The 27,984-nt window shown below is 47.9% G+C and overlaps 1 protein-coding gene across 1 annotated transcript; it reads right to left on the minus strand.

The window, feature by feature from the left end:
- Positions 1–19: 19 nt before the first annotated feature.
- On the minus strand, positions 20–27,974 carry LOC144266078 (uncharacterized). The gene is made up of 3 exons (XM_077819232.1): positions 24,012–27,974; positions 22,923–23,423; positions 20–735 (listed from the first exon to the last, which is right to left on the minus strand). Exons 1-3 carry the CDS (start codon positions 24,610–24,612, stop codon positions 20–22), a joined length of 1,818 nt encoding a protein of 605 aa, XP_077675358.1. The 5' UTR covers positions 24,613–27,974.
- Between the last annotated feature and the right edge of the window lie 10 nt (positions 27,975–27,984).

Below are 27,984 nucleotides of genomic sequence, written 5' to 3' on the forward strand. Positions count from 1 at the left end.
CTCAGATACAACCTGCACCTCACTCAGATGACTGATTGTCTAAGTCATTGACAAAATTGTGACTATAGTGGAATGTTTCGCTGTTCTCCACTAGATACCACTCCTCTTCCTCCAAGAGGGGCAAAAACCGTCCATCCTTGCTCAGAGCAGTCTTGATGGTCTCCCCTTTTGGGGCAAAGACGCATATCTTGCAGCACTCTTTTGTAAGCTCCTGGCACAACATTATTTTTTGAATTTGCACCCCATCAGGCCCTTTCTTTCCAGTGGAAGTGATATAAAATACAATGCCTTCAGTCCTTGTGCTGTCGAGCTGGCGGTATCCTTGCTCACCACCTTTCTGGTCTCTCTTCACTTTATAAAACTTCATTGCAAAGTGGGACTTCTGAGGAAGGCACTTGAGGGGCATTCCCAACTTCACAAACCCCTTAATCTGCCTCTTCCCCTGCAGATACGTCTTCTTGCCCTGCTGCTTCTCGATGTGAGTCCGGATACGTTTCAGAGCCATCAGGGCCCTGTAAATACTGTCACTGGCTTTGCCTTTCACCACATACTTCACTCCATTTTTACCTAAGTTAATAGTGAATTTTCTATCCTCACTGTCATCGGATTCAGGGTCTCGGGTTCCAGGTTTTTCAGTAGACATCAGCGTATTGCCAATGTCCTTCAGAGCACTGCACCAGTGTTCGATCTCATCCTGTTTGGCGTGAGGGGGTTTGAACCCTGCACATTCTCTTGCTGAACAACAACAACAACAACAACACAAACCAGTGTGAATGAACAACAGCTGCAGTTTCCCTTTTGTAGCCCTACGTCAGTGCTCTTCACTATTTTTGAAGTGGGGGCCACTTTGGCAAAAAACCTTCAATGTGAGAGCCACATGGGGTGGGGTCGATGGGTTCAGAGTGTGGGAGGTGACCCAGGGTAGGGCAGAGGGTGGGGTGCAGGGGTGAGGCCTGCCAGGTGGGGCCAGGGATGAGGGGTTCACGGTGCAGGAGAGGGCTCAGGGCTGGGACAGAGGGTTGGGATGCAGGAGGGGGTGAGGCTCTTGCTCGGGGTGCAGGCTCTGGGGTTGGGCTGGGAATGAGAAGTTTGGGTGCAGGAGGCTGCCCGGGGGCTGGGGCCATATGCCAGAAGACAACAGCCTCTGTCCTCGAGCTCTACAGTGAGTACATAATGTTCCCATAGCCAGAGGACTCCCCCCAGCCCTCTCCCTGCTGGCGGGCGGCACGGGAGCTCCGGGGGAAGAAGCCCTTTCTTCCCCCTGCTGGCGGGTGTCACGGGAGCTCCAGGGGAAGGAGCCCTTTCTTCCCCCTGCTGGCAGCAGGAGCTCCGGCTGGGGAGAGGCACACAGCAGCCCTGCAAGCCTCAACTTGCTCCTGTCCCCAGTTCCCACTCCCCCGCTACTTCTCTCCTCTCCAGGACCCTGCTGTGTGGCCACCCAGCCCCACTCCGCCCCTAGCCCAGCTCTGCCCTCATTCCCTCTCTGCCCTGCAGCCAGCTCCACCGCTAGCCCCAGCTCCTCCCTCTTCCCCAGTTCTGCCCCCAGCTCCACCTTCAGCCCAGGCTCCTCCGCTGAGCCGACTCTGCAATAGTGGAGTGGTGTACAGACAGATTCCATTATGGGGGCATGACAGGAAAAGTTTGAGAACCACTGCTTTAACGGGTTTGGGACAGGAACTGGCTTACATTATGTGTGCAGACAGCACCTATCACAGTAAGGTCCTGGACCATGATTGGAGCTCCTATGTGCTACCACAGTGCTAGTAAAATAATAATACATCATATGAGGAAATCTGATTTAGAGTGAATTACCAGAAAGTAATATGGGATGGTATATTTCTGGGGGGCACTGGCTGGACTCCTGCCGATGGGTGGCTTCCTGGCACTCATGCTGGCTCAGGAGCGGGAATAATAAACTAAAGAGTCAAGAGATTTCAGTGTTAGGAGACAGCTGAGAGAGAGTACGGACAATCCCTATTCACGTCCCATCTGCTTTGTCCTTCATCCTCCCACCTCATCACCACCCCTGCATCCGTGACACTCAGCAGAATGAGTATGGAAACAGTGCACCATTGCACACAAGTTTTTGGAAACACGGCTACCGCTCTGAAACCTGTCCTCTTTGGAAATGCCCATGGATCGTCCGTCCCACCTGGCTGGGGCAACAGGTCACACTCAGTACTGACCACACAACAGTGTGGTGGGGCAGGCAGATATCACGGGGAAAGGGAAGGAGGAGCTGACTAGGTGAGAGGGATTCTTTGTTTTCTCTGCAAAAGAGATTTTTGGTTCATTTACCCATTTGACCCTCCCTGAGAGGTCCTCCCCGACTCATGAGATCCAAACCCCCCCCATTCCCCCATGGGGGCCTCCCCCTCCTGATCCCTATACAGCCCTCCCCTGCTCAGCCCTCCCATCTCCCCCAGGGTCCTGCCGTCTCTCCTAGTCCTCACAGGATCTTCCCCCTCCCACCCCCCCGACAGGGTCCTGCCCTCTCTCCTGGTCCCCACAGGATCCATCCCTCTCACAGCCTCCATCTAGGACAGTGGTTCCCAAACTAGGGGTGCTGCTTGTTCAGGGAAAGCCCCTGGCGGGCTGGGCCAGTTTGTTTACCTGCTGCGTCCGCAGGTTCGGAAGATCGCGGCTCCCAGTGGCCGTGGATCACCGCTCCAGGCCAATAGGAGCTGCAGGAAGCGGCGTGGGCCGAGGGATGTGCTGGCCATCGCTTCCCGAAGCCCCCATTTCCCTGAACAAGCGGCGCCCCTAGCTGGAAACCACTGATCTAGGACCTGCCCCCATGGGATCCTCTCCCCATCTATCCCCCTTCCCGGCCAGTCCCCCGGAGGCTGCTCGAGCCTCTCACTGGGTCTCAGCTGCGCAGGTCACGAGGCCAGCGGACAGTCACATGGTTCCCGCCATGGGGGAGGGGCGGGATTCACGTCTCATTGGCCGCTGGGACATGGAGCGGGGGGAAGAAGATGGGGCGAGTCCTCCTCGTCATTGGGCCGTCCTCAAAAGCTGATTGGCTGCAGGCTTCGCGGCGGTTGCTGAGTTGGGGAGAGCACGGGGCAGGGAGGTAGTTTGGCTTCCTTCAAGGAGCGCAGCCAATGTGGGGAGAGGGGCTCGATCACCATGACAACCCCGTCATGTGCCTGGCCCCGCCCCCACGAGGTGGGAAGGCGGCTGGAGATTTCCCCACGTTCTGCACAGGTGCAGGCGGGGTGACTCCTTGGGGCCAGGGCCAGCTCTAGGCACCAGCAAAACAAGCAGGTGCTTGGGGTGGCACATTTCTAGGGGTGGCTTTCTGGAGCCGGCCATGCCGCCCCAGGAACGTGCCGCTGCCGCCCCAGCTCGCCTCCGCTCCACCTCCACCTGCTCCCCTGAGCGCGCTGCCGCCGCTCCGCTTCTCCCCGTCCCTCCCAGGCTTGCCGCACGCGAAACAGCTGTTTGGCGCAGCAAGCCTGGGAGAGAGGGTGGAGAAGCCGAGTGGCGGCGTGCTCGGGGGAGGCGGCGGTGGTGGAGCGGAGGTGAGCTGGGGCAGGGAGAGGGTCCTCTACCCCCCCCGTTACTTCCTGTACTTCCGCATTTCCCCCCCACCCTTGCTCACCTCCGCTCCGCCTGCTCCCCTGAATGCGCTGCCTCTCCCTCGCCTGAGAGGGAGGGGGAATCATAGAATCATAGAGTCGAAAGAATAGTAAATATGGCAGGCGACCAGCTTGGCTTAATGGTGAAATCCTAGCGGATCTTAAACATAAAAAAGAAGCTTACAAGAAGTGGAAGGTTGGACATATGACCAGGGAAGAGTATAAAAATATTGCTCGGGCATGTAGGAATGAAATCAGGAGGGCCAAATCGCACCTGGAGCTGCAGCTAGCGAGAGATGTCAAGAGTAACAAGAAGGGTTTTTTCAGGTATGTTGGCAACAAGAAGAAAGCCAAGGAAAGTGTGGGCCCCTTACTGAATGAGGGAGGCAACCTAGTGACAGAGGATGTGGAAAAAGCTAATGTACTCAATGCTTTTTTTGCCTCTGTTTTCACTAACAAGGTCAGCTCCCAGACTGCTGCGCTGGGCATCACAAAATGGGGAAGAGATGGCCAGCCCTCTGTGGAGATAGAGGTGGTTAGGGACTATTTAGAAAAACTGGACGTGCACAAGTCAATGGGGCCGGATGAGTTGCATCCGAGAGTGCTGAAGGAATTGGCGGATGTGATTGCAGAGCCATTGGCCATTATCTTTGAAAACTCGTGGCGAACCGGGGAAGTCCCGGATGACTGGAAAAAGGCTAATGTAGTGCCAATCTTTAAAAAAGGGAAGAAGGAGGATCCTGGGAACTACAGGCCAGTCAGCCTCACCTCAGTCCCTGGAAAAATCATGGAGCAGGTCCTCAAAGAATCAATCCTGAAGTACTTGCATGAGAGGAAAGTGATCAGGAACAGCCAGCATGGATTCACCAAGGGAAGGTCATGCCTGACTAATCTAATCGCCTTTTATGATGAGATTACTGGTTCTGTGGATGAAGGGAAAGCAGTGGATGTATTGTTTCTTGACTTTAGCAAAGCTTTTGACACGGTCTCCCACAGTATTCTTGTCAGCAAGTTAAGGAAGTATGGGCTGGATGAATGCACTATAAGGTGGGTTAAAGCTGGCTAGATTGTCGGGCTCAACGGGTAGTGATCAATGGCTCCATGTCTAGTTGGCAGCCGGTCTCAAGTGGAGTGCCCCAAGGGTCGGTCCTGGGGCCGGTTTTGTTCAATATCTTCATAAATGATCTGGAGGATGGTGTGGATTGCACTCTCAGCAAATTTGCGGATGATACTAAACTGGGAGGAGTGGTAGATACACCGGAGGGCAGGGATAGGATACAGAAGGACCTAGACAAATTGGAGGATTGGGCCAAAAGAAATCTGATGAGGTTCAATAAGGATAAGTGCAGGGTCCTGCACTTAGGATGGAAGAATCCAATGCACCGCTACAGACTAGGGACCGAATGGCTAGGCAGCAGTTCTGCGGAAAAGGACCTAGGGGTGACAGTGGACGAGAAGCTGGATATGAGTCAGCAGTGTGCCCTTGTTGCCAAGAAGGCCAATGGCATTTTGGGATGTATAAGTAGGGGCATAGCGAGCAGAGGGAGCTGGGATTGTTTAGCCTGCAGAAGAGAAGAATGAGGGGGGATTTGATAGCTGCTTTCAACTACCTGAAAGGGGGTTCCAAAGAGGATGGCTCTAGACTGTTCTCAATGGTAGCAGATGACAGAACGAGGAGTAATGGTCTCAAGTTGCAGTGGGGGAGGTTTAGATTGGATATTAGGAAAAACTTTTTCACTAAGAGGGTGGTGAAACACTGGAATGCGTTACCTAGGGAGGTGGTAGAATCTCCTTCCTTAGAGGTTAAGGTCAGGCTTGACAAAGCCCTGGCTGGGATGATTTAACTGGGAATTTGTCCTGCTTCGAGCAGGGGGTTGGACTAGATGACCTTCAGGGGTCCCTTCCAACCCTGATATTCTATGATTCTATGATTCTATGATCTTTACCATGGGGGCTTCTTGAGCTTGGTGATATCCCAATAACTTGAAGATCACTCAGGTTTCAATGTAAACAAGAACAAACTTTATTTTACAGGGACTTACTGGCACCCCTTCTTGGCTTCTCTTCCACATGACACCCCCCCTTCCCCCCCCCGGGGCAGGGCCCCTTCCTCTTCTGGGTTTCTAAAAAGAGCCACATCTCATAAGCAGACATTCCCAAACACTACAAGCTTGCCATCCTACCTACCTGGAGCTTAAGAACAAACCATATGCCAGCTGCTTATGGACTGCTCTCTTAATCATCTTGATAGTGGCTTGATGCGCTTGATGTCTCTGGTTAATGCTGCCATGACAGAGTGACTACTTTGTTACCCTAAAATTTAGATGCAACTTATGTTACCTACAAATGTGTCTAATTTAACAAAAGGGTAACAAGATTGTGGTCCACCTTAAAGGAATTGCCAGGGTGTTACCAGGGGGCTTGTGTCTGACCTTCAGAGGGCTCCCCAGAGCAAGCTAATCTTGCTAACCCCTGAAAGGACACAGATACAACCTCCTGCTCAAGGATGGACACACAAGCAATAATTCTTTGAAAACAAAAGAATTATCTGTTTAAAGGAAATAAGTGGTTACAATGTATTTAATAAAGCAAGAAAGAATACACAGAACATAGTAAAATGCAATAGAATTACATTTAAAGAATCATATAAATAAAGCGGTGCAAAAATAAGACAGACTACATAGAATAGCTATCACATACAGGAAATACAGTAGTTTCAATGTAACTTGTATAAAGGTTCCACATACATAAAGGCTTTTAGTCTTACTGTTACAATCTAGTCCCATGCTTAATACAATGTAATATGTGCAGTCTCTATATACACATATGAGAAACCATCAGTGTGCCATCAGAAGCCACATGCCAGAAGACAACGGCCTCTGTCCTAGAGCTCTACAGTGAGTACATAATGTTTCCATGCCGATTCGGTGACATTTTAACACTCACTCTGTGCAGATGTGTATGACACCACTCTAAAGCAGCAGAGAATCATTTTCTGCTCCTCTCCACCTCAGCCCCTTCCCAATAATTTCCCAGTTAATTATTTGTAAAGCCCCATCTAAAATTACATGTTTATGAACTTATTGATTTGAAATCATTAAAAAAAATACTACTTTTTCCCATGGTGTTATAATGAACTGGGCTGTGTGAATGTGTTATTAATGCCCTCTAATGGAGGGAATCAGAAGTACTGTACTTGTCATATGCCCTGTACTGCTCGAGATTCTCCTTTAGTCCAGGTGAGTGGGTAAGCTCAGTTTTTAGGGCATGAGGAGCATTGTTCTATCTCCACTGCCTCCCTGAACTCTGTCCTTGCTCCATATGTACAGCATAGTGGTGACAAATGTTACAAGGGCATGAAAATTAGCAATAACCACTTGCCTTACCCTATCTGTACCAGTAAGTGGCATTAACACTCACTGCATTTGTTGCATTGTCCTGTGACTTAATTTCCTTTCCCCCTTTCACATCAGGTCTTTAAACATTCCCATGGGAATGAGAACTGGAGCTTTCTTGGCAATGTGTTATCCTGAGATACAGCCAACGCTGCAGTCAGCCCTGCTGGGTCCAAAGGGGTCTCCTTCTGATGGGATGGTGGAAAGGTGCAATCAGATTCTGGGGGTTCAGCTGGCTATCTTTACAGAACAACACCAAAGGGACTAAGGGTATGTCTACACTACAAAATTAGGTCGAATTTATAGAAGTCGTTTTTTTAGAAATCGGTTTTATATATTCGAGTGTGTGTGTCCCCACAGAAAATGCTCTAAGTGCATTAAGTGCATTAACTCGGCGGAGTGCTTCCACAGTACCGAGGCTAGAGTCGACTTCCGGAGCGTTGCACTGTGGGTAGCTATCCCACAGTTCCCGCAGTCTCCGCTGCCCATTGGAATTCTGGGTTGAGATCCCAATGCCTGATGGGGCTAAAACATTGTCGCGGGTGGTTCTGGGTACATATCGTCAGGCCCCCGTTCCCTCCCTTCCTCCATGAAAGCAACGGCAGACAATCGTTTCGCGCCTTTTTTCCTGAGTTACCTGTGCAGACGCCATACCACGGCAAGCATGGAGCCCGCTCAGCTCACTGTCACCGTATGTCTCCTGGGTGCTGGCAGACGTGGTACTGCATTGCTACACAGCAGCAGCAACCCATTGCCTTGTGGCAGCAGACGGTGCAATAGGACTGGTAGCCATCATCGTCATGTCCGAGGTGCTCCTGGTCGCCTCTGTGAGGTCGATCAGGAGCGCCTGGGCAGACGTGGGCGCAGGGACTAAATTTGGAGTGACTTGACCAGGTCATTCTCTTTAGTCCTACAGTCAGTCCTATTGAACCATCTTATGGTGAGCAGGCAGGTGATACGGATTGCTAGCAGTCCTATTGTACCATCTTCTGCCGAGCAGCCATGAGATGTGGATGGCATGCAGTCCTTCTGCACCGTCTGCTGCCAGCCAAAGATGTAAAAGATAGATGGAGTGGATCAAAACAAGAAATAGACCAGATTTGTTTTGTACTCATTTGCTTCCACCCCCGCCCCCCGTCTAGGGGACTCATTCCTCTAGGTCACACTGCAGTCACTCACAGAGAAGGTGCAGCGAGGTAAATCTACCCATGTATCAATCAGAGGCCAGGCTAACCTCCTTGTTCCAATAAGAACAATAACTTAGGTGCACCATTTCTTATTGGAACCCTCCGTGAAGTCCTGCCTGAAATACTCCTTGATGTAAAGCCACCCCCTTTGTTGATTTTAACTCCCTGCAAGCCAACCCTGTAAGCCGTTTCGTCAGTCGCCCTTCCCTGCATCAGAGCAACGGCAAACAATCATGCATCTGAGTTGAGAGTGCTGTCCAGAGCAGTCACAATGGAGCACTCTGGGATAGCTCCCGGAGGCCAATACTGTCGAATTGTGTCCACAGTACCCCAAATTCGACCTGGCAAGGCCAATTTAAGCGCTAATCCACTTGTCAGGGGTGGAGTAAGGAAATCGATTTTAAGAGCCCTTTAAGTCGAAATAAAGGGCTTCATCGTGTGGACGGGTGCAGGTTTACATCGATCTAACGCTGCTAAATTCGACCTAAAGTCCTAGTGTAGACCAGGGCTTAGGCTGAAACTATATATTTTGGCAAATAAACTATTCATCTGAAAAATTTTGCCCAGCTCTGCCTCCAACAATGACAAGACAGCTACAGTCTCCAACCAGCTCTAGAGATAAACAAATCACCTAGTCACGCAGCCACCTACTGAGGATGATGATACTGAAAGACAGGCCACTGAAAGGTAGATGGAGCTCCATGCAATCTGAACAACATAAAGGTGAAGAGAACACAAGGGACGGGGCAAGAGCAGCTCTCTTTGGACTCACCTGGGAGGGGAATTTGCCTGTATCCCTTTGTTATCTCTAACAACGTTGATGAATTTGTTGTTCCATGATCAGAAGAGTTAGTTACTAAGCCCTGGTCTACACTAGGACTTTAGGTTGAATTTAGCAGCGTTAAATTGATGTAAACCTGCACCCATCCACACGATGAAGCCCTTTATTTCGACTTAAAGGGCTCTTAAAATCGATTTTCTTACTCCACCCCTGACAAGTGGATTAGCGCTTAAATTGGCCTTGCCGGGTCGAATTTGGGGTACTGTGGACACAATTCGACGGTATTCGTCTCCAGGAGCTATCCCAGAGTGCTCCATTGTGACCGCTCTGGACAGCACTCTCAACTCAGATGCAGTGGCCAGGTAGACAGGAAAAGAACCGCGAACTTTTGAATCTCATTTCCTGTTTGGCCAGCGTGGCAAGCTGCAGGTGACCATGCAGAGCTCATCAGCAGAGGTGACCATGATGGAGTCCCAGAATTGCAAAAGAGCTCCAGCATGGACTGAACGGGAGATACGGGATCTGATCGCTGTATGGGGAGAGGAATCCATGCTATCAGAACTCCGTTCCAGTTTTCGAAATGCCAAAACATTTGTCAAAATCTCCCAGGGCATGAAGGACTGAGGCAATAACAGGGACCCGAAGCAGTGCCGCTTGAAACTTAAGGAGCTGAGGCAAGCCTACCGGAAAACCAGAGAGGCGAACGGCAGCTCTGGGTCAGAGCCCCAAACATGCCGCTTCTATGATGAGCTGCATGCCATTTTAGGGGGTTCAGCCACCACTACCCCAGCCGTGTTGTTTGACTCCTTCAGTGGAGATGGAGGCAATACGGAAGCAGGTTTTGGGGACGAAGATGATGATGATGATGATGATGAGGTTGTAGATAGCTCACAGCAAGCAAGCTGAGAAACCAGTTTTCCCGACAGCCAGGAACTGTTTCTCACCCTGGACCTGAAGCCAGTACCCCCCGAACCCACCCAAGGCTGCCTCCCGGACCCGCCAAGCGGAGAAGGGACCTCCAGTGAGTGTACCTTTTAAAATACTATACATGGTTTAAAAGCAAGCATGTGAAAGGATTAATTTGCCCTGGCATTCATGGCTCTCCTGGATGTACTCCCAAAGCCTTTGCAAAAGGTTTCTGGGGAGGGCAGCCTTATTGCATCCTCCATGGTAGGACACTTTACCGCTCCAGGACAGTAGCACGTACTTGGGAATCATTGTACAACAAAGCATTGCAGTGTATGTTTGATGGCGTTTAAACAACATCTGTTCTTTATCTCTCTGTGTTATCCTCAGGAGAGTGATATCATTCATGGTCATCTCGTTGAAATAGGGTGCTTTTCTTCAGGGGACACTCAGAGGTGCCCATTCCTGCTGGGCTGTTTGCCTGTGGCTGAACAGAAATGTTCCCCACTGTTAGCCACGGGGAGGGGGGAGGGTTGAGGGGGTAGCCACGCGATGGGGGGAGGCAAAATGCGACCTTGTAACGAAAGCACATGTGCTATGTATGTAATGTTAACAGCAAGGTTTACCCTGAAAGAGTGTAGCCACTGTTTTAAAAAATGTGTCTTTTTAAATACCGCTGTCCCTTTTTTTTCCCTCCACCAGCTGCATGTGTTTCAATGATCACAGGATCTTCCCCTTCCCAGAGGCTAGCGAAGATTAGAAAGAAAAAAAAAACGCACTCGCGATGAAATGTTCTCTGAGCTCATGCTGTCCTCCCACACTGACAGAGCACAGATGAATGCGTGGAGGCAAATAATGTCAGAGTGCAGGAAAGTGCCCAGACTGCTGCGCTGGGCATCACAAAATGGGGAAGAGATGGCCAGCCCTCTGTGGAGATAGAGGTGGTTAGGGACTATTTAGAAAAGCTGGACGTGCACAAGTCCATGGGGCCGGACGAGTTGCATCCGAGAGTGCTGAAGGAATTGGCGGATGTGATTGCAGAGCCATTGGCCATTATCTTTAAAAACTTGTGGCGAACCGGGGAAGTCCCGGATGACTGGAAAAAGGCTAATGTAGTGCCAATCTTTAAAAAAGGAAAGAAGGAGGATCCTGGGAACTACAGGCCAGTCAGCCTCACCTCAGTCCCTGGAAAAATCATGGAGCAGGTCCTCAAAGAATCAATCTTGAAGTACTTGCATGAGAGGAAAGTGATCAGGAACAGCCAGCATGGATTCACCAAGGGAAGGTCATGCCTGACTAATCTAATCGCCTTTTATGATGAGATTACTGGTTCCGTGGATGAAGGGAAAGCAGTGGATGTATTGTTTCTTGACTTTAGCAAAGCTTTTGACACGGTCTCCCACAGTATTCTTGTCAGCAAGTTAAGGAAGTATGGGCTGGATGAATGCACTATAAGGTGGGTAGAAAGCTGGCTAGATTGTCGGGCTCAACGGGTAGTGATCAATGGCTCCATGTCTAGTTGGCAGCCGGTCTCAAGTGGAGTGCCCCAAGGGTTGGTCCTGGGGCCAGTTTTGTTCAATATCTTCATAAATGATCTGGAGGATGGTGTGGATTGCACTCTCAGCAAATTTACGGATGATACTAAACTGGGAGGAGTGGTAGATACGCTGGAGGGGAGGGATAGGATACAGAAGGACCTAGACAAATTGGAGGATTGGGCCAAAAGAAATCTGATGAGGTTCAATAAGGATAAGTGCAGGGTCCTGCACTTAGGACGGAAGAATCCAATGCACCGCTACAGACTAGGGACCGAATGGCTAGGCAGCAGTTCTGCGGAAAAGGACCTAGGGGTGACAGTGGACGAGAAGCTGGATATGAGTCAGCAGTGTGCCCTTGTTGCCAAGAAGGCCAATGGCATTTTGGGATGTATAAGTAGGGGCATAGCGAGCAGATCGAGGGACGTGATCGTTCCCCTCTATTCGACATTGGTGAGGCCTCATCTGGAGTACTGTGTCCAGTTTTGGGCCCCACACTACAAGAAGGATGTGGATAAATTGGAGAGAGTCCAGCGAAGGGCAACAAAAATGATTAGGGGTCTAGAACACATGACTTATGGGGAGAGGCTGAGGGAGCTGGGATTGTTTAGCCTGCAGAAGAGAAGAATGAGGGGGGATTTGATAGCTGCTTTCAACTACCTGAAAGGGGGTTCCAAAGAGGATGGCTCTAGACTGTTCTCAATGGTAGCAGATGACAGAACGAGGAGTAATGGTCTCAAGTTGCAGTGGGGGAGGTTTAGATTGGATATTAGGAAAAACTTTTTCACTAAGAGGGTGGTGAAACACTGGAATGCGTTACCTAGGGAGGTGGTAGAATCTCCTTCCTTAGAGGTTTGTAAGGTCAGGCTTGACAAAGCCCTGGCTGGGATGATTTAACTGGGAATTGGTCCTGCTTCGAGCAGGGGGTTGGACTAGATGACCTTCAGGGGTCCCTTCCAACCCTGATATTCTATGATTCTATGAAAGCACAAAATGACCGGGAGGAGAGGTGGTGGGCTGAAGACAGGGCTGAAACTCAAATGTGGCGGCAGCGTGATGAGAGGAGGCAGGATTCAATGCTGAGGCTGCGGGAGGATCAAACCAATATGGTCCAGCGTATGGTTGAGCTGCAGCAAAGGCAGCTGGAGCACAGATGCCACTACAGCCACTGTGTAACCAACCGCCCTCCTCCCCAAGTTCCATAGCCTCCTCACCCAAACGCGCAAGAATGTGGTGGGGGGGGCCTCCGGCCAACCAGACACTCCACCACAGAGGATTGCCCAAAAAACAGAAGGCTGGCATTCAATAAATTTTAAAGTTGTAAACTTTTAAAGTGCTGTGTGGCTTTGTCCTTCCCTCCTCCACCACCCCTCCTGGTGCTTCTCTCCTCCACCACCCCTCCTGGGCTACCTTGGTAGTCATCTCCCTATTTGTGTGATGAATGAATAAAGAATGCATGAATGTGAAGCAACAATGACTTTATAGCCTCTGCAAGCAGTGATCGAAGTGGGGAGGAGAGGGTGGTTAACTTACAGGGAAGTAGAGTGAACCAAGGGGTGGGGGGGTTCATCAAGGAGAAACAAACAGAACTTTCACACCGTAGCCTGGCCAGTCATGAAACTGGTTTTCAAAGCTTCTCTGATGCGTACCGCGCCCTCCTGTGCTCTTCTAACCACCCTAGTGTCTGGCTGCGCGTAACCAGCAGCCAGGTGATTTGCCTCAACCTCCCACCCCACCATAAACGTCTCCCCCTTACTCTCACAGATATTGTGGAGCGCACAACAAGCAGTAATAACCGTGGGAATATTGGTTTCGCTGAGGTCTAAGCGAGTCAGTAAACTGCGCCAGCACGCCTTTAAACATCCAAATGCACATTCTACCACCATTCTGCACTTGCTCAGCCTGTAGTTGAACAGCTCCTGACTACTGTCCAGGCTGCCTGTGTACGGCTTCATGAGCCATGGCATTAAGGGGTAGGCTGGGTCCCCAAGGAGAACTATAGGCATTTCAACATCTGTAACGGGTTATTTTCTGGTCTGGGAATAAAGTCCCTTCCTGCAGCTTTTGAAACAGACCAGAGTTCCTGAAGGTGCGAGCGTCATGTACCTTTCCTGGCCATCCCACGTTGATGTTGGTGAAACGTCCCTTGTGATCCATCAGAGCTTGCAGCACTATTGAAAAGTACCCCTTGCGGTTTATGTACTCACCAGCTTGGTGCTCCAGTGCCAAGATAGGGATATGGGTTCTGTCTATGGCCTCACCACAGTTAGGGAATCCCATTGCAGCAAAGCCATCCACTATGACCCGCACATTTCCCAGGGTCACTACCCTTGATATCAGCAGATCTTTGATTGCGTGAGCTACTTGCGTCACAGCAGCCCCCACAGTAGATTTGCCCACTCCAAATTGATTCCCAACTGACCTGTAGCTGTCTGGCTTTGCAAGCTTCCACAGGGCTATCACCACTCACTTCTCAACTGTGAGGGCTGCTCTCATCTTGGTATTCATGCACTTCAGGGCAGGGGAAAGCAAGTTACAAAGTTCCATGAAAGTGCCCTTACACATGCGAAAGTTTCGCAGCCACTGGGAATCGTCCTAGACCTGCAACACTATGCGGTCCCACCAGTCTGTGCTTGTTTCCTGTGCCCAGAATTGGCGTTCCACAGCATGAACCTGCCCCATTAGCACCATGATGCAAGCACTGGCAGGGCCCATGCTTTCAGAGAAATCTGTGTCCATGTCCTGATCACTCACGTGACCGCGCTGAGGTCACCTCCTCGCCCGGTATCGCTCTGCCAGGTTCTGGTGCTGCATATACTGCTGGATAATGCGTGTGGTGTTTAATGTGCTACTAATTGCCAAAGTGAACTGAGCAGCCTCCATGCTTGCCTTGGTATGGCGTCGGCACAGAAAAAAAGGCGCATATCGATTGTCTGCCGTTGCTCTGATGGAGGGAGGGGCGACTGATGACATGGCTTACAGGGTTGGCTTACAGGGAATTAAAATCAACAAAGGGGGTGTCTTTACATCAAGGAGTATTTCAGGCAGGACTTCACGGAGGGTTCCAATAAGAAATGGTGCACCTACATAATTGTTCTTATTGGAACAAGCAGGTTGGTCTGGCCTCTGATTGATACATGGCTAGATTTACCTTGCTGCACCTTCTCTGTGAGTAACTGTAGTGTGACCCAGAGGAATGAGTCCCCTAGACCCGCGCGGGGGGGGGGGGGGGGAAGCGGGGTTGCAAATGAGTACTAAACAAATCTGGTCTATTTCTTGTTTTGATCCCTCCATCTATCTTTTACATCTTTGGCTGGCAGCAGATGGTGCAGAAGGACTGCAAGCCATCCACATCTCATGGCTGCTTGGCAGAAGATGGTACAATAGGACTGCTAGCCATCCTCATCTCTTGGCTGCCCAGCAGAAGATGGTACAATAGGACTGCTAGCAATCCGTATCGCCTGCCTGCTCACCATAAAATGGTTCAATAGGACTGACTGCAGGACTAAAGAGAATGACCTGGTCAAGTCACTTCTAATGTAGTCCCTGCACCCATGTCTGCCCAGGCGCTCCTGGCCGACGTGGCCAGGAGCACCTCGGACATGACGATGACGGCTACCCGTCCTATTGTACCATCTGCTGCCACAAGGCAAGGGGTTGCTACTGCTGTGTAGCAATGCAGTACCAAGTCTGCCAGCACCCAGGAGACATACGGTGATGGTTACCTGAGCAGGCTCCATGCTTGCCGTGGTCTGGCATCTGCACAGGTAACTCAAGAAAAAAGGCGCAAAACAATTGTCTGCTGCTGCTTTCATGGAGGGAGAGAGGGAACGGGAGCCTGACGACATGTACCAAGAACCACCCACGACAATGTTTTAGCCCCATCAGGCATTGGGATCTCAACCCAGAATTCCAATGGGCAGCGGAGACTGCGGGAACTGTGGGATAGCTACCCACAGTGCAACGCTCCGGAAATCGACTCTAGCCTTGGTACTGTGGAAGCACTCCGCCGAGTTAATGCACTTAATGCACTTAGAGCATTTTCTGTGGGGACACACACACTCGAATATATAAAAACGATTTCTAAAAAACGACTTCTATAAATTCGACCTAATTTCATAGTGTAGACATGAGTTTGGACACGAGGTAAGCATTAGAGAGCAAAAGCGCAGTCCCCTGCAGGAAGTGAATGGACCTATCAGATTTGGGAATTAAACTTTGCAAGACTTCTCTCTCATCTCATTGCTTTAATATTGCCCTTTACTGCTGTTCTGCATCTCCTGGATTTTTTTACCAGTGTCCTAAAAGTTGTGGGTTCCACTTGCATCCATGGCTCTGTTTGGATGCAGTGGGCTAGAAGAACCCTCTCTAGTAAAAAGTACATACAATCAAAGGCCCCTTGTTAACTTCAGAGCTTGCCTTGACAGATGGAGGGGAAGGTCTAGGGCATACATAATGAAAGAAAGTGCCTACCCAAAAAGCTTACACCCTAAATATGTAAGACAGAAGGTGGGAGGGGAAAGGGGCACAGAGAGGGAAGTGACTCACCTCACAGCTAGGCCAGTAGCAAAGCCAAGGAACAGAATCCATGTTTCCTGCCTCCCAGTGTCCTATCCACTGGACTGCACTGTCTCTCAGCATTAAAGATTGCTTCTGCCCACTTCCCTTCTCCAACCCAGAAACCATTGTAAAATACAACGGGATTGTTTATTTTCTCCCCTTCATGTAAAGAATATTCAATATAATAAAGACATCAGTATGACATTTAAAAAAATGTATTTAAATTGGCAGGATACAGAAGTACAAATTCTGATATTTGGTTTACACAACAGTATATATACACATATGTAGTACATGGGCATCAACACAAAAAGAACAAGAAAAAATTTCCAGTTTATTTTCTCCAAAGTTGAATTTTTTTTCAGTTTATATTTTGGAGGGACACGGTCAGGTTCAAAAATATTTAAAAACACAACTTTCCTTTCTCAGATTGATTTTTAAAGCTTTATAAGGTTGTGCTAGTATTTACTTCTGACCTTGATATATTGTTAGCACTTTTTCAATTTAAGAAATGAAAATAGTTTAGTCAATTTCATTTAATTCTCATGCCTCAGCCCAAGGCTGCGATGTTTGGATTGCAAAGGGGACAATGTTTGTTTTAAAAATTTCACTGATTTCAGAGTATAAAGCCAGAAGGTCATTAGATTATTTAGTCTAACCTCTTGTATATCACAGGCCATTAGATTTTACCCAGATATCCTTATATTAAGCACAATGACTTTAGCCTGATCAAAGCATTTCAGTCACTCGGGAGCGGTTTTGTGCCACAGGCAGAAAACAGAAGAGACCTAGGTACCACCAATGCCCAGGCCGCTGCAATGACAGGGAACTGATTAGTTGAGCTATTGCCAGATGATCCCAGCAGGTGACCCACATCCCACACTGCAGAGGAAGGCAAAAAAAACCAAAAACCCCAAAGCTCCTGCCAGTTTGACCTGGGGAAAAATTCCTTCCCAACCCCAAGTCTGGTGATCAGTTAGACCCTGAGCATGGGCAAGACACACTAGCCAGGCATCTAAGAAAGAGGATTCTACCACCTTAGAGCACTGAGCACACTGAAATTAAAGACAAAATGAGTGAAACTCCCCTATCCTTCCTCACTTCAAGCCCAAGTTCTAAGACAAGCTTAACCTGACTGTCTCTTTAATAGAAATGTTTCATTTCTGAGCCTAATTTAAAGCTAATTTTAGTCATAGGTGTGTCATCCTCTGTAGAGTGCTTGATGTCCTGGTTCTCACTTCACGCAGCTCCTCGTTTGAGAGCCAGAGCAAACTTCACTAGGCATACAAAATACCGATCTGTTAGTTATTTAAGAAATCCATCTACATATAACTAAGCCCCTTCGTTTTCAGTTTAAAACTATTTTTACCGAAAGTGTCCCAGGTTTTACAAAAAGTATTATTCAGTTTTTTTCCTGATTTTCACACTACTTTTGTATCATTCAAATATATTAAAAAATAAATTTTATTATGAAAATACAATACATTGCATGAGATATACATATTAGGATAATAAATTAGTCTGTGTGTATATGCAAAGCTTCCTGTTGAAGTAATGCTATGTATTAGTGTGGAAGATACACACCAACAAACAGGCATGCGCAAAAGCTCTGAAGTGCGTGCGCATCTGAACATACTGATGAATCTCACATATACATTTCAAGCTGTTAGATAATGGTTTAAAGATTTGACACTAAAATGGGAAGAAAACAAAAATTTGTAACAGAATATGTTTCAGAACACAAGGAAGTGTTCAAAAGTTTTTAAAATAACAAGAACAGGAGAAAAGGATGAAACTGAGTGTATACGCTGCAAATGGTGTGGCCCAAATAATAAATGTAAATGTTTATAGGCTAACAGTTCCAAGTCTACATCAATAAACTCTTAATTCACACGAAAAGTTTTAGTTGGGGATTGGAGAAATATTGTTTTCTTAAACTCAGAGGTGGCCTTGTGTTTTGAGTTCAGTTTTAGTTCTGCAGCAAATCACATTAATGCTTTGAATTCTGTTCATCAATCTACTGCATGCTTTTCCCCCTGGCTTTCCATCCACCAAAATAAACCTGATATTTACCCAGAAAAATTAGTAATTTTTGCACTGATTTTCACCTGTTCTTCTTGTTGTAGTAATAAACACTGATAAATTCCTAGGGGAAAAAAAGATCAAATAAAAACTGAAAATGAAGGGCCCTACATATAACATAGTCCTAGCTCAGGTTATGGGAGTACAACTGCAATAAGGAACAGACCCCATATCAAACTCACAGCGCTGGTCTATCTGGTCCAAAATGCCCTCTTCAGCAATGGCCAACCCTGCATGCTTCAAAGGAAGGTGAAAAGTTCCCATAATACACCTGCTCAATTGTGCACCAAATGGGGGAAATTTATTCCTGCCTTGCCATCGATGCTCATCTTATGCCTTGAAGCAAAGAGATGGATGGATACAACAGGATTTTATATACAGTCACTAAATGTTCCTGTGGGTATCAAATTGCTTGTATGGGGATAATTATGCTAATGATAAAGTAATGCTAGTACGGAAGTGACTATTGCTATCATATTGGTTATTCTACTGCCTATGCGATGCCTCTGAGCATGCTCATGGGGAACTAGAGGTTTCTACAAAAACAACAAGAAGTCCGGCACTGGACTCCTTGTTGTTTTTTTGGATTCAGACTAACACGGCCTTCCCCTGATAGAGGTTTCTAGATGCTTGAGCAGACTCAGACTGAACTAGTGCTAATACAGTTAACCAAAAGTACAGTCCCTTCTGAGAACTGATCAAGCAGCACATGGCATATTTCAATAAAGACTGAAACCTAAAAACCAATAGCCAAATAATACACTAAGAAGCAAAAGAGAAAACAAGTCCTTTTACTTGGAAACTCTTTACGTACCAAGATCCCTGAGCACTACAGCAGAAAAAGAAGGTGGAAGACTCCAGAACACTATAGATTATTCTTATTAAAGATATTCTCTGAGCAGGGGTTCAGACTTTAGCCTATAAAATCATAATGGCCTGTGTTAATAGACATCTTTCCTCCTAAAAGGTCCCAAAGTGCTTTACAAGTCATGTACATAGGAATCATTTGCCCACCACTGAGGCAGCTATTTCTAATGCAAGAGGGTTTAGAGAAGAGCCATCAGGATTAGAAAACATGCCTTACACTGAGGGTATGTCTACACTACAAAATTAGGTCGAATTTATAGAAGTCGGTTATTTAGAAATCGGTTTTATATATCTGAGTGTGTGTGTCCCCACAGAAAATGCTATAAGTGCATTAAGTGCATTAACTTGGCGGAGTGCTTCCACAGTACTGAGGCTAGAGTCGACTTCCGGAGCGTTGCACTGTGGGTAGCTATCCCACAGTTCCCGCAGTCTCTGCTGCCCATTGGAATTCTGGGTTGAGATCCCAATGCCTGATGGGGCTAAAACATTGTCGCGGGTGGTTCTGGGTACTATCGTCAGGCCCCCCTTCCCTCCCTCCCTCCGTGAAAGCAAGGGCAGACAATCGTTTCGCGCCTTTTTCCTGAGTTACCTGTGCAGACGCCATACCACGGCAAACATGGAGCCCACTCAGGTAACCGTCACCCTATGTCTCCTGGGTGCTGGCAGACGTGGTACGGCATTGCTACACAGTAGCAGCAACCCCTTGCCTTGTGGCAGCAGATGGTACAATCTGACTGGTAGGCGTCATCATCATGTCCGAGGTGCTCCTGGCCAGACATGGGCGCAGGGACTAAATTTGGAGTGACTTGACCAGGTCATTCTCTTTAGTCCTGCAGTCAGTCCTATTGAACCGTCTTATGGTGAGCAGGCAGGTGATATGGATTGCTAGCAGTCGTACTGTACCATCTTCTGCCGAGCAGCCATGAGATGTGGATGGCATGCAGTCCTTCTGCACCGTCTGCTGTCAGCCAAAGATGTAAAAGATAGATGGAGTGGATCAAAACAAGAAATAGACCAGATTTGTTTTGTACTCATTTGCTTCCCTCCCTCCCCCGTCTAGGGGACTCATTCCTCTAGGTCACACTGCAGTCACTCACAGAGAAGGTGCAGCGAGGTAAATCTAGCCATGTATCAATCAGAGGCCAGGCTAACCTCCTTGTTCCAATAAGAACAATAACTTAGGTGCACCATTTCTTATTGGAACCCTCCGTGAAGACCTGCCTGAAATACTCCTTGATGTAAAGCCACCCCCTTTGTTGATTTTAGCTCCCTGAAGCCAACCCTGTAAGCCGTTTCGTCAGTCGCCCCTCCCTGCGTCAGAGCAATGGCAAACAATCGTGCATCTGAGACTGCTGTCCAGAGCAGTCACAATGGAGCACTCTGATGGGGCTAAAACATTGTTGCGGGTGGTTCTGGGTACTTATTGTCAGGCCCCCGTTCCCTCCCTCCCTCCGTGAAAGCAAGGGCAGACAATCGTTTCGCGCCTTTTTTCCTGAGTTACCTGTGCAGATGCCATACCACGGCAAGCGTGGAGCCCGCTCAGGTAACCGTCACCATATGTCTCCTGGGTGCTGGCAGACGTGGTACGGCTTTGCTACACAGTAGCAGCAACCCATTGCCTTCTGGCAGCAGATGGTGCAATAGGACTAGTAGCCGTCCTCGTGTGTGAGGTGCTCCTGGCCACGTCGGCTGGGAGCACCTGGGCAGACATGGGCGCAGGGACTAAATTTGGAGTGACTTGACCAGGTCATTCTCTTTAGTCCTGCAGTCAGTCCTATTGAACCGTCTTATGGTGAGCAGGCAGGAGATACGGATTGCTAGCAGTCGTACTGTACCATCTTCTGCCGGGCAGGCAAGAGATGAGGATTGCTAGCAGTCGTATTGTACCATCTTCTGCCGGGCAGGCAAGAGATCAGGATGGCTAGCAGTCTTATTTTACCATCTCCTGCCGGGCAGGCAAGAGATGAGGATGGCTAGCAGTCGTACTGTACCATCTTCTGCCGAGCAGCCATGAGATGTGGATGGCATGCAGTCCTTCTGCACCGTCTGCTGCCAGCCAAAGATGTAAAAGATAGATGGAGTGGATCAAAACAAGAAATAGACCAGATTTGTTTTGTACTCATTTGCCTCCTCCCCTGTCTAGGGGACTCATTCCTCTAGGTCACAGTGCAGTCACTCACAGAGAAGGTGCAGCGAGGTAAATCTAGCCATGTATCAATCAGAGGCCAGACTCACCTCATTGTTCTAATAAGAACCAATAACTTAGGTGCACCATTTCTTATTGGAACCCTCCGTGAAGTCCTGCCTGAAATACTCCTTGATGTAAAGACACCCCCTTTGTTGATTTTAGCTCCCTCAAGCCAACCCTGTAAGCCGTGTCATCAGTCGCCCCCCCCTCCGTCAGAGCAACGGCAGACAATCGTTCCGCGCCTTTTTTCTGTGCGGACGCCATACCAAGGCAAGCATGGAGGCCGCTCAGCTCACTTTGGCAATTAGGAGCACATTAAACACCACACGCATTATCCAGCAGTATATGCAGCACCAAAACCTGGCAAAGCGATACCGGGCGAGGAGGCGACGTCAGCGCGGTCACGTGAGTGATCAGGACATGGACACAGATTTCTCTGAAAGCATGGGCCCTGCCAATGCATGCATCATGGTGCTAATGGGGCAGGTTCATGCTGTGGAACGCCGATTCTGGGCTCGGGAAACAAGCACAGACTGGTGGGACCGCATAGTGTTGCAGGTCTAGGACGATTCCCAGTGGCTGCGAAACTTTCGCATGCGTAAGGGCACTTTCATGGAACTTTGTGACTTGCTTTCCCCTGCCCTGAGGCGCATGAATACCAAGATGAGAGCAGCCCTCACAGTTGAGAAGCGAGTGGCGATAGCCCTGTGGAAGCTTGCAAAGCCAGACAGCTACCGGTCAGTTGGGAATCAATTTGGAGTGGGCAAATCTACTGTGGGGGCTGCTGTGATGCAAGTAGCCCACGCAATCAAACATCTGCTGATATCAAGGGTAGTGACCCTGGGAAATGTGCGGGTCATAGTGGATGGCTTTGCTGCAATGGGATTCCCTAACTGTGGTGAGGCCATAGACAGAACCCATATCCCTATCTTGGCACTGGAGCACCAAGCTGGTGAGTACATAAACTGCAAGGGGTACTTTTCAATAGTGCTGCAAGCTCTGGTGGATCACAAGGGACGTTTCACCAACATCAACGTGGGATGGCCGGGAAAGGTACATAACGCTTGCATCTTCAGGAACTCTGGTCTGTTTCAAAAGCTGCAGGAAGGGACTTTATTCCCAGACCAGAAAATAACCGTTGGGGATGTTGAAATGCCTATATGTATCCTTGGGGACCCAGCCTACCCCTTAATGCCATGGCTCATGAAGCCGTACACAGGCAGCCTGGACAGTAGTCAGGAGCTGTTCAACTACAGGCTGAGCAAGTGCAGAATGGTGGTAGAATGTGCATTTGGATGTTTAAAGGCGCGCTGGCGCAGTTTACTGACTCGCTTAGACCTCAGCGAAACCAATATTCCCACGGTTATTACTGCTTGCTGTGTGCTCCACAATATCTGTGAGAGTAAGGGGGAGACATTTATGGCGGGGTGGGAGGTTGAGGCAAATCGCCTGGCTGCTTTTTATGTGCAGCCAGACACCAGGGCGGTTAGAAGAGCACAGGAGGGCGCGGTACGCATCAGAGAAGCTTTGAAAACCAGTTTCATGACTGGCCAGGCTACGGTGTGAAAGTTCTGTTTGTTTCTCCTTGATGAAACCCCCTGCCCCTTGGTTCACTCTACTTCCCTGTAGAGGGGCTAACCACCCGCCCCTCCTCCCTTCAATCACCACTTGCAGAGGCAATAAAGTCATTGTTGCTTCACATTCATGCATTCTTTATTCATTCATCACACAAATAGGGGGATGACTACCAAGGTAGCCCAGGAGGGGTGATGGAGGAGGGAAGGAAAATGCCACACAGCACTTTAAATGTTTACAACTTTAAAATTTATTGAATGACAGCCTTCTTTTTTTGGGCAATCCTCTGTGGTGGAGTGGCTGGTTGGCCGGAGGCCCCCCCACTGCGTTCTTGGGCGTCTGGGTGTGGAGGCTATGGAACTTGGGGAGGAGGGCGGTTGGTTACAGAGGGGCTGCAGTGGCAGTCTGTGCTCCAGCTGCCTTTGCTGCAGCTCAACCATACACTGGAGCGTACTGGTTTGGTCCTCCAGCAGCCTCAGCATTGAATCCTGCCTCCTCTCATCACGCTGCTGCCACATTTGAGCTTCAGCCCTGTCTTCAGCCCACCACTTACTCTCTTCAGCCCACCACCTCTCCTCCCAGTCATTTTGTGCTTTCCTGCACTCTGACATTATTTGCCTCCATGCATTCGTCTGTGCTCTGTCAGTGTGGGAGGACAGCATGAGCTCAGAGAACATTTCATCGCGAGTGCGTTTTTTTTTCTTTCTAAGCTTCACTAGCCTCTGGGAAGGAGAAGATCCTGTGATCCTTGAAACACATGCAGCTGGTGGAGAAAAAAAAGGGACAGCGGTATTTAAAAAGACACATTTTATAAAACAGTGGCTACACTCTTTCAGGGTAAACCTTGCTGTTAACATTACATACATAGCACATGTGATTTCGTTACAAGGTCGCATTTTGCCTCCCCCCACCGCGTGGCTACCCCCCTCAACCTTCCCCCCGCCCCATGGCTAACAGCGGGGAACATTTCTGTTTAGCCACAGGTAAACAGCCCAGCAGGAATGGGCTCCTCTGAGTGTCCCCTGAAGAAAAGCACTCTATTTCAACCAGTTGACCATGAACTATATCTCACTCTCCTGAGGATAACACAGAGAGATAAAGAATGGATGTTGTTTGAACGCCAGCAAACATACACTGCAATGCTTTGTTGTACAATGATTCCCGAGTACGTGTTACTGGCCTGGAGTGGTAAAGTGTCCTACCATGAAGGATGCAATAAGGCTGCCCTCCCCAGAAACCTTTTGCAAAGGCTTTGGGAGTACATCCAGGAGAACCACGAATGCCAGGGCAAAGTAATCCTTTCACATGCTTGCTTTTAAACCATGTATAGTATTTTAAAAGGTACACTCACTGGAGGTCCCTTCTCCGCCTGCTGGGTCCAGGAGGCAGCCTTGGGTGGGTTCGGGGGGTACTGGCTCCAGGTCCAGGGTGAGAAACAGTTCCTGGCTGTTGGGAAAACCAGTTTCTCCGCTTGCTTGCCGTGAGCTATCTACAACCTCATCATCATCTTCTTCGTCCCCAAAACCTGCTTCCGTATTGCCTCCATCTCCATTGAAGGAGTCAAACAACATGGCTGGGGTAGTGGTGGCTGAACCCCCTAAAATGGCATGCAGCTCATCATAGAAGCGGCATGTTTGGGGCTCTGACCCGGAGCGGCCGTTCGCCTCTCTGGTTTTCTGGTAGGCTTGCCTCAGCTCCTTCAGTTTCACAAGCCTCAGCTCCTTCAGTTTCACGCGGCACTGCTTCGGGTCCCTGTTATGGCCTCTGTCCTTCATGCCCTGGGAGATTTTGACAAAGGTTTTGGCATTTCGAAAACTGGAACGGAGTTCTGATAGCATGGATTCCTCTCCCCAAACAGCGATCAGATCCCGTACCTCCCGTTCGGTCCATGCTGGAGCTCTTTTGCGATTCTGGGACTCCATCATGGTCACCTCTGCTGATGAGCTCTGCATGGTCACCTGCAGCTTGCCACGCTGGCCAAACAGGAAATGAGATTCAAAAGTTCGCGGTTCTTTTCCTGTCTACCTGGCCAGTGCATCTGAGTTGAGAGTGCTGTCCAGAGCAGTCACAATGGAGCACTCTGGGATAGCTCCCGGAGGCCAATACCGTCGAACTGTGTCCACAGTACCCCAAATTCGAGCCGGCAAGGCCGATTTAAGCACTAATCCACTTGTCAGGGGTGGAGTAAGGAAATCGATTTTAAGAGCCCTTTAAGTCGAAATAAAGGGCTTCATCGTGTGGATGGGTGCAGGTTTACATCGATTTAATGCTGCTAAATTCGACCTAAAGTCCTAGTGTAGACCAGGGCTGAGACTCAAGGAGCTCAATGTATTTAGCTTAACACAGAGAAGGTTAAGGGGTGATTTGATCACAATCTATAAGTACATGGCACAAGGAACAAGTATTTGATAATGAGCTCTTTGATCTAGTAGACAAATATTTAGCAAGATCCATTGGCTGGAAGTTGAAGCTAGACAAATTCAAATGGGAACTAAGTCCCCGATTTTAAAGTGAGGGTAATTAGCCATTGGAACAATTTACCCAGGCGTGCAACTGATTGGGGTTTTGTTTTCATATTTCTTCCAGAAAACAGCACCTCTGCCAGCAGAGAGCCCCCTATCTCAAGGGCAGTGAATGGGCTCAGAATTCAGAGACTCACCCACACTGCTACCAGCTGCACATGGATAATCATGTTTAAGTATCAGCCTAAACTGGCTCTCTTTAGAATCTGAGCTCTGATAAATGCGAAGATGGTACATCTGCAACCACTTAAAATGAACAAGCCATTCCATTTAGCATTTGCCAGTCACAACTTGTTATCGTTAAGGAGATAACATTACAACCCTGTTTTTACTTGCTCATAAGTTACCAAAAAGTCTCAAATTTCCTCATTCTGCTCAAAAGAGAGTGATGAGAGAAAGTTTAAGGAAAAAACCCTTGTTGTTCTAGTCATATGAAGGTAAAGGGGTCTTTTCCCTCACTGGAAAAAAAGATATCTAGACTAACTATACAAAAAAGCATATAGGCTTGATTCTTAGCACATAAATAGTCCTTGTTGAAATGAACATCCATGACTAAATCTGAAAAAAAAACCAATTAAGTGACTCCTAGATGTTAAGGCAGAAGGGACCATTATGATAATCTGGTCAGATCTCCTGCATAGCACAGCCAGAGTATTAGTTTGGTCCTGTACTGATCATTTGTACCATGTCTGATCAATATGCAACAATCAGACCTTGTGGCCTTCACATCTATGACTCATAGAAATGTAAGGCTAGAAAGAATCTTGAGAGATCATTAAGCGCAGTCCCCTGCGCCGAGGCAGGACAAGTAAACCTAGACCATCCCTGACAGGTGTTTGTGCAACCTGTTCTTAAAAACCTGCAATGACAGATTCCACAACCTCCCTTGGTAACCTAGTCCAGAACTTAACTATCCTTATAGTTGGAAAGTTTTCCTTAATGTCAAACCACAATTGCCCTTGCTGAAGATTAAGCCCATTACTTTTTGTTCTACCTTCAATGGACTTGGAGAACAATTCGTCACCATCCTCTTTATAACAGCCCTTAGCACCGTTGAAGACTGTTACCAGGTCTCCTCGCAGTGTTCTTTTCTCAAGATTAAACACACCTACCCTTTTTTTTTTTTTAAACCTTTCCTCGTAGGTCAGGTTTTCTAAACCTTTTATTATTTCTGTTGCTCTCCTCTGGACCTCAATTTATCACATTTTTATTAAAGTGCGGCATCCAGAATGGGACACTGTACTCCAGCAAGCACAGCATGAAGTGCTATTGACTCAGAGTTGGCAAATTTAGAGATGGGTTGCACATACATGTCATAAGTGTGAACTTTAGTGCACGCTAATATGTGACTGTTAGCTCTGAGAAGCAGGCATAGTAGAAAGATTCTCTTAATTTCAAGGGATTCATGTCAATATTATGCATTTTTCCCAGCATCTCTCTCAGATTCTAGGTACTTTTAATTTTCCATGCATGTAGTTGGCTTTACTTAAAGGGTGAAGCTAAATACTTATAAAAATTTATATCCATCACTCCAGATCCAAGCCCACTGAATCTCTAACCCACGAACCCTCCATCCCTAACACCCATATAAAGAGACAGACTTTGCAGCAAGACCAAAACAATTAACAAGTCCAAGCTCTGATGGAGCAAATGGAGGACTGAATTCTCAAAACTGAGGCGCCTTCATGGAAACCTTTTAAACTGAGCAGGGAGAGGAGCTCAAGCTAGAGTCAATCTATCAACCTCAGCTGCGGCAGTGGCAATCCCTTGGGTAACTTGGTCCCATACCATTTAAGGCTTTATAAGTTACAATCAAAGTGATGCATAGCTATAGAAGTTTTAAGTTACGGTTGTTACAATTTAACTATTTCTATGACTGTCCTTCTATTAAGTTATTACTGTGGTGCCTAGAGGCCACAACCAGGACTGAGGTCCCACAGGCCAGAATTTCTACATACACATGGTAAAAGACAGACCCCGCAGGCCGCAAAGAGCTTACAGTCTAAAATGACAAGACAGACAAAGGGTGGGACAAAGAATCCAGTTTTAGCAACAGGAACAGAGGCATAGAGAGGTGAAGTGACACGCCCAAGGCCACTTTGGAAGTATATGGCATTGCTGGGAATTGAACCCAGATCTTCTGGCTTTCTGTACATTTCAAGGGTACCAGATCACTTGCATATTTCAAGCAGAGTGCAATTAATAGTGGCAACTGTGCAGAACTTACAACAACTCCCAATGGTTTCAGTAGAAGTGTTTCTCTCGCTTCCACCCAACTCCACTTTTTAAAGAGAGAGAGAACTAGGAAACTAAATGCAAAAGGCCACATTAATGCAATAATGAAGTTAAAAATCAGTCAGACAAGGCAAAAAATGAAGGCTTCTATAACAGTGTTATCTCTGCCACGCTGCATATATGTAGTATTTTCTTTTCCTCTTTTCTTCAAAGGCTCATTCCCGTTAACTTCAAAACGAGGCAGGCCCTCTGTGGCCACTATTTAATGTAATTTTTATATGTTCAATGCATAACAAAATACACATATTGCACAAGGGGCAGGGGGACAAGTTAATGTTGTGGAATCCTTTGACCGTTTTCAAACAGTGCTAATTTAATGTGGTATTAAAGTAGCTTTTGCTTTTTAAAAAAAACTGTATAATATTTTATTACATATTTATATTATTTGTCTTTATTAATTATGTTTATATTTATAACCATTATATTTTAAGAATGGTTGATAATTATTTGTAGAACCACTCCTCCCTCTAGCTCAGCCTTTAAAAGTCCAAAGACTATGCATCTCTT

This window comes from Eretmochelys imbricata, chromosome 6, assembly GCF_965152235.1.
Source record: "Eretmochelys imbricata isolate rEreImb1 chromosome 6, rEreImb1.hap1, whole genome shotgun sequence".
Lineage (NCBI taxonomy): Eukaryota > Metazoa > Chordata > Testudines > Cheloniidae > Eretmochelys > Eretmochelys imbricata.

Excerpts from the sequence above, each read along its gene's own strand:
- LOC144266078 (XM_077819232.1), bottom strand. The coding sequence starts at position 24,612 with ATGCAGAGCTCATCAGCAGAGGTGACCATGATGGAGTCCCAGAATCGC. Across the intron at positions 23,424-24,011 it reads AGGCGGAGAAGGGACCTCCA|CTGCATGTGTTTCAAGGATC; the intron begins GTGAGTGTACCT and ends TTTCTCCACCAG. Across the intron at positions 736-22,922 it reads TTGCCCAAAAAAAGAAGGCT|CAAGAGAATGTGCAGGGTTC; the intron begins GTCATTCAATAA and ends GTTGTTGTTCAG.